General features: G+C 47.0%; 1 protein-coding gene across 1 annotated transcript in view; it reads left to right on the forward strand.

The window, feature by feature from the left end:
• The first annotated feature begins 3,751 nt into the window (after positions 1-3,751).
• The window catches only part of LOC107121531 (cholesterol 24-hydroxylase-like), a 27,875-nt gene continuing 21,099 nt past the window's right edge, over positions 3,752-10,527 (forward strand). The window contains exons 1-3 of the mRNA XM_015424443.1: positions 3,752-4,272; positions 8,323-8,400; positions 9,682-9,763. Of these exons, the coding sequence (XP_015279929.1) occupies positions 4,136-4,272; positions 8,323-8,400; positions 9,682-9,763 (297 nt within the window). The 5' untranslated portion in view covers positions 3,752-4,135. The remainder of the gene's footprint in view (positions 4,273-8,322; positions 8,401-9,681; positions 9,764-10,527) is intronic.

Raw genomic sequence — 10,527 nt, forward strand, 5'->3', positions numbered from 1 at the left:
GGGCCAGGACACTAGAAGCCCTCCCCAAGCACCAAGAATACAGAGCATCACTTGCCCCAGACCGAGAGTTCCTATCTGTACCTTGTGGCTAATAGCCACTGATGGACCTCTGCTTCATATCTTTATCCAATTTCCTCTTGAAGCTGTCCATGTTTGTAGCTGCCACCACCTCCTGTGGCAGTTAATTCCATGTGATAATCCCTCTTTGGGTGAAGAAATACTTCCTTTTGTTCATTCTAACCTGACTGCTTAGCAATTTCATTGAGTGCCCACGAGTTCTTGCATTGTGAGAAAGGGAGAAAAGTACTTCTATCTCTACCTGCTCTACCTGCTCTATCCCATGCATGATCTTATAAACCTCGATCATGTCACCCCTCAGTCGTCATTTCTCCAAGCTAAAGAGCCACAGAACTATGAAGCACAACAATTGCTGTTAAGCACTTTTCAAATACTATACTAAGTAATCTGAGCCTGCCATCCTAAGAACACTTTTGTGAGAGTATGCTCACTGAATGAAATGGTTTTGCCTCCAGAAGGGCAGAAGAGGCTCTCCTTAAAGAGCCACGGCCACCCACACACTGCCCACGGGTTCCCCCGCGAAAGCTTCCCCGGCCTCCTGCCGGCTTCACTGGGTGCCCCTGAGTTCCTAAAGGCCAACTGCGCTCCTTGCGCCTCGTCTCCCAGCGGCTTTGTGTTCTTTCTGCAATGGATACAACAAAAGACAAGACACCAGTGCTACTTGGCCAGCAGCACTATCAATATACGTCATTTGAGACCTGTAGAGCTCAGATACAGGGTGGGCATAAAATAAGATCCAGGATCATCTATATGGGCTCTGTGGAAAATCCTGATGTGTGATACAGGATGACGTGATCAGAATCTTAGCCCTTGTGATGACTTAACACTCTCTGGGTCCAATATGAAGCTGACAACAACGTATCATTTGCTATGTGCTGTCAATTATATTATTTAACTCCAGGTGATAGAAATTTTCCCATCCGATGTGAATCTGTTCACACCCTGATCCTGTTCTCTCCAAAGGTCTGCGATGGTTTATCCAGCCGGTCCCTTATTTAGATAATACAATCACCACTAACCGAGGTACGACTAAATTTACATATGCTCTTAAATAAATTTTTCAACTTAACTTCTGCTATATAGATAGGGTTGCCAGCTCCAAATAGAGGCACTTCTAAGTGTGCTTTTATCAGTCTTCTAAACCAATCCAGGGCCATGCTGGAAGGTGGATTTATAATCACAGTTTAGCCTTCCTGCACCTAGGGTTGCCAGCCTCCAGGTGGGGCCTGGGGATCTCCCGCTTTGACAACTGCTCCCCAGCTGACAGAGATCAGCTCCCGTGGAGAAAATGGCTGCTCTGAAGGGTGGGCTCTGTGCAGAGGTCATTTCGGGGGGGGAACGCGGGGGAACACAGTTCCCCCGGGTGAGGTGCAGGGGGCGGGGCACATGACAAAGCCCCGCCCCCTGCTTCCGGACGCCCCGCTTCCGGCCCTCATTCAGCCAGGAGGAGGCAGGAGAAGAGGGAGGGTAAGTTGCTTCCTCCCTGCCTCTCCCCACCCCTGCCTTCCTGGGGCCAGGGAGGGCCTTGGCAGGGCTTCCTCGCACTCCCGCCGGCCTTGCAGGTCCACCGCCGGGCCCCTGATGTCAGGGGGTGTGGCATATGCTAATGAGTTATGCTAATGAGTTCCCCTAGCTCTTTTTCTATGAAATGACCCCTGGCTCTGTGGCATTGTACCCTGCTGAGGCCCCTCCCCTCCCCAAACCCCGCCCTCTCCCAGCTCCACCCCCAAAGTCTCCAGGTATTTTCCAACCCAGACCTGGCAATCCTACCTGCACTTTAGAGAGCACATGTGATTGGGCCTTAGTCAAAGCAGGTGACACTTTCTTAGCTGAGTACAAACTACTCACATCTTGTCGCTGACTCTCCGACATTATTCTAACATGCAGCTTTTTGTACAGTGTCTAAAAAAAGACCTGTGCACTGTCATGTGAAATAAGACTTTGTGCAGTCGGACATACATGATTTCTTACAAAGAAATAGATGAGAAATGGATAAAAAGAAATAGGAAAATACAAATAGGAAAACACAAATACCAAACTAGAATCCACTGTATAAACCCTAAAACAAGCCCAAAATGTTGGGGAAACTGGGCTAGTAGGAGCCTAGTTACATTGCTGGTGGCACTGCCCATGGATTAAAAAAATACTTGCAGGCAACAAATTCTAAAACACATTCATATCATCACGGGGTGTAACTCACCAGAACTGCCAGAGGCGGTCCTCCTATCGCACTGGCCAAATTCTGACGAAAACAAAAATAAAATAAAATTAATCTCTTATCTTTTAGCAACTGTGAGAATTCGAATTGCAAAAAACTGGAGAGAACAATCTAGCCCTACACTTCAAATGTGGCAAAACAAACTATGGGATCACTTTGCTTTAAGTAAAATTACATCTCAATCAAACATGCCTAACTTGCTCAATTATCAAAAATCTTTTCAAGCTCTTTGGTTTCCTGTAGTAGACTATTTAACAGAAAGGGATATAATCCCTAAAAATCTTTATTATCGAGACCTGCTTATTTTTTTGACTGCAGAAACGTGACTATGCTTTGTAAAAATGTATGTAAACAAACAAGGCTTGTTTAATTTTAGGAGGGATACGTGGAATTCCTATGTAGTATGTATAATGTTTAAAAAACAATAAAAGCTGTTTTTTTAAAAAGGAGATCACAACTACTGTCTCTTTTCAGTCCTCATAACCTTATATATTACAGCATTGACTACTTGATTAGCCAAGGGCATTTACTGATTCACATTCTACTTAAAACAGTGACTTGTATCCTACCGCTCTGCTCAGCAAAGCTGGAAGTCTTCCTCCAGCCCATGGAACCTTCCCCCTCCAGATGTAGCCCTTCCACCAGAGGAACAGCCACTCCCATCAGGGTAGAGTTTCCAACCACTTCTGAATCCTTTCTGACTTCCTTTCTCCATTATAACAGCAGTTGCCATGTAGAGTAGACCTCTGTTTTGTACTCTTACTACAGTTCCCAAGATTCTTGGAGCTTGGTTCCTGTTGGGCTGCCAAATCCTGGAGATTTGGGGACACATTGCTTGGTAGGGTTTGCTGGCTTCAGATGCGACGTAATCCACTTCAGGGCGCTCAGTTACCAGGCTCTCGGACGGGACTTCCTGAATTTTATTTGCGGCGCTTTTTGCAATCGGTGATCCGCAAGAGGCCGCCCTCGGGGTTGACAGGGGAGGCGGGTGCCCTCTTTCTCCAGGCGAACTGATCTCTGTTGCGCAAAGATCGCTTGTAATCCCAGGAGATCTCCAGGCACCACCTGTAGGTTGGGAACCACAGAAGGCGCCAGGAACCAGCCTGAGAAGTGGGCCGGCGCTTGGTGCAGAGGCGTCAGGGACGCGCGGGTGGGACCTCCCAACTTTTTCCTCCCCGTGGCCCGGGGTCGTTTGCCCCACTGGCGTCGCCCTTTACCAGCTCTGCTCCTCGGAGGCTGGGCTTGTTGGGGCCCTTCGGGAGACGAGCAGCTCAGCCAGTGATCTGACTGGCCAAAGCGCCTCCCAGCAGCCGCACGGGATGCCTCTGTTCTTCTTTGCGCCAGAGAAGGCACTCGGGGAGAGGTGGATGCGCGTCCGTGGAACTCACGGGGGGAGACGGCGAAGCTCATGTTGGATGAGGCGCGTTGGCAGCTGCTATTGAAGGGGGTGTGTGGTCTCCTGGTTCCTTTAAGTTTTCCGCCCCGGTTAGGCTTTAAGTGGCGATTCCTGCCTCCAGCCGGGCTCCGCCCAGCCTCGAGGGGCTTTCCTGGCCGAAGGACTGCGTCATAAGTGTAGGAAAATGGAAAGTCAAGAGTTAACTGGAACCTGATTATGGAGTGGAGGGAAATCTCCACCCCTCTGGAGCCGCTTTTACTGCTTTCAGTTTCTGTGTTTAGTTGGACCTTAGTTGCGATAAAGCAGTTGCCTGACATTGAGCAACTCTCTGCCTGCAGCGATTTAGTTCGCTGTCACCCTGAGATCAGACAAATAAGCAGTTGCGTAATTCTGGGCCGTTTGGGAGAAAGGGAGACTTCTGCATCGGGTACTGGCTCGCAATCATGGACGCGCTGGAGGCGACGTGGGGCTTGCTGCGCCTCTTGCTCGCCGTGGCCCTCCTGGCCTTTGGCCTTTATTGCTGCTACATAAAATACATCCACTTGAAGTACGATCACATCCCCGGCGCCTCGAGGGCGAGGTAAGAGGCCGGCAGGGCTGCGGAGGCCGAGACTGCGTTGCGGGAGCCGTTTCTCGGATCCCGAGTGCACCCTGGACCCTAACTTTTTAAAGAGCCCCTAATGAGAGCTGGGGGAGCCAGAATGACCTCTGGCGAGTGATCACACAGGAGAGGTGGAATTTGCCCCTATGAGTCTAAGGCCACCACCCCGGGGCTCAAGGAGCAGAGAAGGTCCCCCCCGCAGCCATTGCAGCTGCCGCCGACAGCGGTGGTGGCCATAACTTTTTAAAGAGCCCCTAGAGAGCTGGGGAAGCCAGTCTGACTTCTGGGCAATATTGCCTTTGGGCAGTCATGGATTCTCTATTGGCAATTTTGGATTCTCTATTGGCATTATGGATTCTCTATTGGCAATTATGTACTCCATTATCCCCTATGAGCAAGCGTCCTCTCCATTATTCCCTATTGGCAATTTTGGATTCTCTATTGGCAATTTTGGATTCTCTATTGGCAATTATGTACTGCACTATCCCCTCTGGGCAAGCCTACTCTATATTATTCTCTATGGGCATTCATGTATTCCCTGTGGCAATCGCTGTCCTTCGTTTTAGTACGTCCCTCCTTCTACTGTACATTTTGCAAGTCTCTCCTAGCCTGTTTGGTTAGAAGTAAACAGCTGGAGGCGTCCTTTGCTGTAGCTCAGGGACGGTACCTGTCAGATGGAAGGGCTAGTAAAAACTTCCAGGGAATGGGCCGCACGATTGTTCTGTCTCTGCCTTGGCGGTTGCAAGAATGTTGGGCGCAGAAGTTTTTGAGCGCTCGCATTGTCACAAAGAATCCTAGATGAGCCTGATCGAACCCACAGAATGTAGGGCTGAAACCATTTAACACTAATCCATTATAGCTATTTAAAGATGCTGAATATATACTCTTCCTTTGTGATTTTATTTTTTTCCTGTCTTTTGGTGACCTGGTAGGGATTTCAAGACAAGAGACGTTCAGAGGTGGTTCGCCATTGCTTCCCTCTGTGCCATCACCCCTGGACTTCCTCGGTGGCCTCCCTTCCGAAGAGTAGCCGGGGCTGAGTCTGACCCTTTTTAGTCCGAGATCTGAGGAGATCAGGCTAGCCTGGGCTGTACAGGTCAGGGTTAAAAACATCAATTTGCCAGTAGGGTAGGACTCTTGCTTGTACATACTGAAAGGTAGGCCACATAACCTTGAAGCCAACCCACTCAACAATCAATGGAATTAGGGATACCAACTCCAGCCTGGGAAATTCCTGGAGATTTGGGGGCAGTGCCTGTGTGGGAGATTTGGAGAGAGATTTCACCTAAAACCTGTGATACAGAGTCTGCCCTCTGGATGCTGCCATTTTCTCTGGGGGAACTGATCTCTGTAGGCTGAGGGTCTGCTGTGATTCTGGGAGAATTCCAAAATAACATGATTTCTGTAGTTTGAACATGGAACGTGCTGTGATTTGCTGCTTGGCACCTCCTGGGGGATGCATGCGCTTTTATTTATTTAATGTGAATGCATTTGGAACATTTCTGTGCCAGCTCTGCAGGAAACCTGCTCGAGGTGGATTACAAGTTAAACGATAAAAGAACGCCAACAAATAAAATCAGTTAAACATTAATAAATTTCTGGTCACCATAACTTAAGCAGGATATTGCAGAGCTGGGAAAAGTTAGGCTTGCCACTGCCAGCCTTCAGGTGGGGCCTGGAGAGCTCATCTCCAGACAAGAGAGATGCATTCCCCTGAAGAAAATGCCTGCTTAGGAGCAGTGTTCCCTTTAAGCTGAGTTAGTGCAATTTGGTACAGGACTGAAGAAAAGGAAATACTTCCTAATTTATTTATCGTGATGGAACTCTCTGTCTAGGTTGAATAATAGAATCACAGAGTTGGAAGGGGCCATGCAGGCCATCTAGTCCAACCCCCTGCTCAGTGCAGGATCAGCCTAGAGCATCCCTGACAAGGGTTTGTCCAGCCGCTGCTTAAAGACTGCCAGTGAGACTCGGTTCAATTTGGTTCAATTCTGCAGGGCCTGTAAGATCAAGATGTTCCACTGGACATATGATTGAGGAAAGTGAGGGCTAGAGAGATCTGCTGGCCTCCCTTTTTCCCTTCCCTCCCCCTTTCCCCTTTCCTTTCTCTGTATTGGCTGCCCTTACTTATCCACCTGTGTTGGATATTAGGGCGCCATTTGATGTAGTAAAGAAATCTTTGGTTTTACCTTATAATAACATGGATCTTAAAATTGTAATACGCTAAAGTATTGTATCTTGATTGTTGTAAGCCACCCTGACCCCTGCTTGCCAGGGAATGGAGTGGGATATAAGTCTAATAAAATAAAAAGTAAAATAAATAAGTAATTAAACTGTGGGATTCACAGCTTGTGGACATAGTGATGGCCATGATCACGGATAACTTTAAAAGGGGGGGGGTAGACAGATTCAGTAACAATACGTCCACCAGTGGCTGTTAACCATAGCGAGGTCCCGTTCACACGGAGCATTTGCCGCACTAAAGATACGGATGATAGGTGGATTTTCCGGGCGCGATCACACCGCAACATCTGGGAAGCGTAATGCACCCGTGGCCATTCTTGCCGTGGCTTCTTGCCGAAGATACAGAGTAAAAAACTAGTACATACGATGTACTAGTTTCCGGAAAACGCGGGGCAAGGGTGGGCGTCTGATTGTGTTTCCGCTGGAATCCAGCACCCGCCCATGTCCTGTCGCAAACCGGATGCTTTTTTTTTTTTAAGTCGCCACAGGATGTGCACAAACGCCCACCGGCACATGCGCACACTGGTGAGGGAAAAAAATTCCAGTTTGCCACGGCAGTGGCGCCTAGCGATTGCCAGTGTAATTGTGCCACATCGCTTCTTTGTCGCGCTGCAGGATAGCCGTGTGATTGGCACCTAACGGCATACCCATGGGACCTCCACGGGACATGTGATCGGGCTGTCGCGCATTACTTTGCTCTGGGGCAAACAGCCACGCTTCTCCCCCACATTTTCCGGCCCGTGTGACCGGGACCTGAGTAAAGGGAACCTCCATGTTCAGAGGCAGTGAGCTCCTGGAACCTAATGCAAAATGTCAATATGGGGTTGTGTGAAGCAAAGTACCCTGATTCCCCTCAAGGATTAATGTGAATATTCGCAGGCCTGCTCTGTTTTGCAGGTGTCTGTCATTCGGCCTCCAGACACTATCCTTATCTCTTTCAGGTCCAGATTCATGAAGGTGGTAGATCGCTTGTTGTGGGAACCTGCGCTCAGTTCAATGACTAGATGGGAATCATCCTATTCTAGAGGGTTCCATCAAGCAGACTCCCTGATTGGACTTGGGAGACCACCTGAGGCTGGATCGCCAAATACTATAACTAAGTCATAGGCATGAGGGAAGTCAGGCTAACTTTGTCATTTGACTGGGTTGTGGCTCTGTGTTATGCTTCATTGTGGTGGATTGCGTAAAGAACGCGTAAGCCTCTAGCTTGGACTATTATGGATGGTATCTAATACCAGGTACTGAAGTATTAGATAGAAAATTAGCCTTTGTTATTTTCTTGCTGTTAAGTTGCAGAGACTGTGTTGCCTAGTGGTATCTTTTTAAAAGTGCTTAATAAATGTTTATACATTTTACAAAGGTCTGGTTTCTTGTGTACACAGGTCTGAGCACTGCACATCTACCAAGGGTCAGTGACTCAGGGGGGACCCAACTGGGTTCTTGACAGAGGGCTTGACCTCTGAGCCACTGGGTGGAATAGGAGACCAGACTAGATGGACTACTGATCTGATCCAGCGGAGCTCTTCTTAATAACACAGCATTAACCATAATAACACAGCATTAACCAACTAGTGTTACAAAGCTTTTTCTGGTATTCTCTCCCATGCAGCTCTGTATGGATACAAATAAGCCCAGTTTTTGCTGTTGTGAGAAAGCATGTTACTGTGAAATTATTGAGTGGGATCACATAGGAATTATTCCTTTCTTTGCTCTGGCCCCCCACCTGCATGTCATTTGACTCCTACAGCACAGGTTTCCTAAAGCCCTGTTTGTTTTGATTTTTAGCTTTTTCTTTGGTCACCTGCCAAGCCTGTGGAAAAAGTTTAAACGGGAAGAAATGGTTTATGATCTCTTCATACAGTGGTAAGTGACTGAGAGCTTGAAATAGGATACAAGCAGCAATGGTGATTCATCCCAGTGGTCTGATGTAGCCAAGAATCTTTTCTTTGGTTGGATGTTTTCATAGGATTCTGATTTATTAGATTTTTTGGTTGTGCATGAGTTTAGATGTGAAATCCATTATCCCATCAGCAAACCATTATTCCTCATACTGATTGACTGCCTCCAACTTAAATGGTTAATTAGAGGAAATGGGTGAGAGAGGGTCTGGATGCCATGGAAGCTGGCTGGGTGCCTTTGGGCCAGTCATGTACTCTCAGCCTAACCTACCTCACAGGGTTGTTGTGAGGATAAAACAGAGGAGAGGAGAATGATATAAGCTGCTTTGGGTCCCCACTGGGGAGAAAGTTGGGGTATAAATGAAGTAAATAAATAATAAATAAAGCTGAAGACTAAGTTGGCAGATTTAAAAAAGGTTGGTGAGTGTGAAGATGCAAAGGGAAAGGGGAAGAGGATACTGGGGCTGCCAGAAGGAGTGAAAGAAGAAAATAACGTGGGAAAGGGGATACAGGGGGAAATGAAGTCATCCCCTTAAGTCCCTGTGGGTTCCCCACTTGTAATGATCTTTCACAGTAGTTGCTGGTTGTGAAGGATAATATTGAAAGGTTATGTTCAATGTTCCCTCTAAGCTGTGGAGTCTTGTGAGCAAAAATTCTACTTTGTGAGCTGCTGGCATTAAAGCTGTGAGCGAGCGATTTGGCTGCTGCATACATTAGTCTGCTCTGGAGCAGTCCTTCCTGAGCTAAGACAAAAGGGTGTGAGCTGGAGGCTAAAAAACTGTGAGCTAGCTCACGCCAACTCAGCTTAGAGGGAACACTGGTTATGTTGTATATGGGTGCTCAGTTGAACTTGAAATGTGCTCATACAAAGTTGATGGTGTTACTGTTATGTTTGGGAGTTATTTTATTGAACCTTTAGTGAACCTTGTTATAATGTGTATAACATTGTAAATGTTTGAATTTGATGTGGGGAAACATAATTTTTAACTTAACTGGCTCATTGGTAACTGTCACACACACAAAATATTTAAAACCTGCACTTTGAAGGAGGCATCCCTCATAGTGGTGGTAACTAAGATTTTCCTGTCAGGACAAGAATACTCTTGATGTGTTATGCTCAGAAGCAATTGCCCATTTGTTAGTGAACTCAGAAGTGACCTCAGAAATTACCTCAGAAACGTTTTTAAAAGTTCTAATACTTGCTCATTATGACTGTAGATTTTTTGTCATTGTTTCCTCTTTGTAGGGCTGAAGAACATGGACCAATCTTCCGTATTAATGCCTTTCACAAAGTCTCAGTGGCAGTATTCAGTCCTGAAGGAGTAAAGGTATTTTATGAAATATATATTTCAGCTTGGATGAGGGATGTGTGTGTGAAGATAGGTGTGATATATGTTTAGAAAGATCAGCTCACATTATAGACCTTAGTCATACCATAATACCAGCATTGCAAGTGAAACTACAAGTGTCATGTTGGCTCAGTTTACCCCCCCCCCTCAACTTGAAGCAGACTGGCAGAGCCAGTTTGGTGTAGTGGTTAAGTGTGCGGACTCTAATCTGGGAGAACCGGGTTTGATTCCCCACTCCTCCACTTGCACCTGGCTGGATGACCTTGGGCAAGCGGTAGCTCTGATAAGAGCTGTTCTTGAAAAAAGAACAGTTTCTGTCAAGAGCTCTCTCAGCCCCACCCACCTCCCAGGGTGTCTGTTGTGGGGAGGGGAAGGGAAAGGAGTTTGTAAGCCGCTCTGAGACACCTTTGGGTAGTGAAGGGCGGAGTATAAATCCAGTCTCTTCTTCCTCTTCTTCTACCTTTAGAAACAAAATCACTGCAGGATTATTGGTGCGTCAATCTATTTATTTGTCCATGAGTAGTTGTTTAAAAGGAATCAATGTTTGCAAAATGTAAAACACCTCTGGGATGGGGGAGGGACTCCTAACCTCATCCTCGGGGAGCCGGCTAGTCAGCACAAGGCCCAGCAGGTTCTGCGTTAAACTTTCGAAATAATTTATTCAGTGCTTGGACCAGGACAGGAAAATACTTGGATGCAATGAAAGGACTTCCAGACTGGCAGCATTTTTCTAAAAAATATTG

Source organism: Gekko japonicus, unplaced genomic scaffold (genome assembly GCF_001447785.1).
Source record: "Gekko japonicus isolate JY-2015 unplaced genomic scaffold, Gekko_japonicus_V1.1 scaffold44, whole genome shotgun sequence".
NCBI classification, from domain to species: Eukaryota; Metazoa; Chordata; class Lepidosauria; order Squamata; family Gekkonidae; genus Gekko; species Gekko japonicus.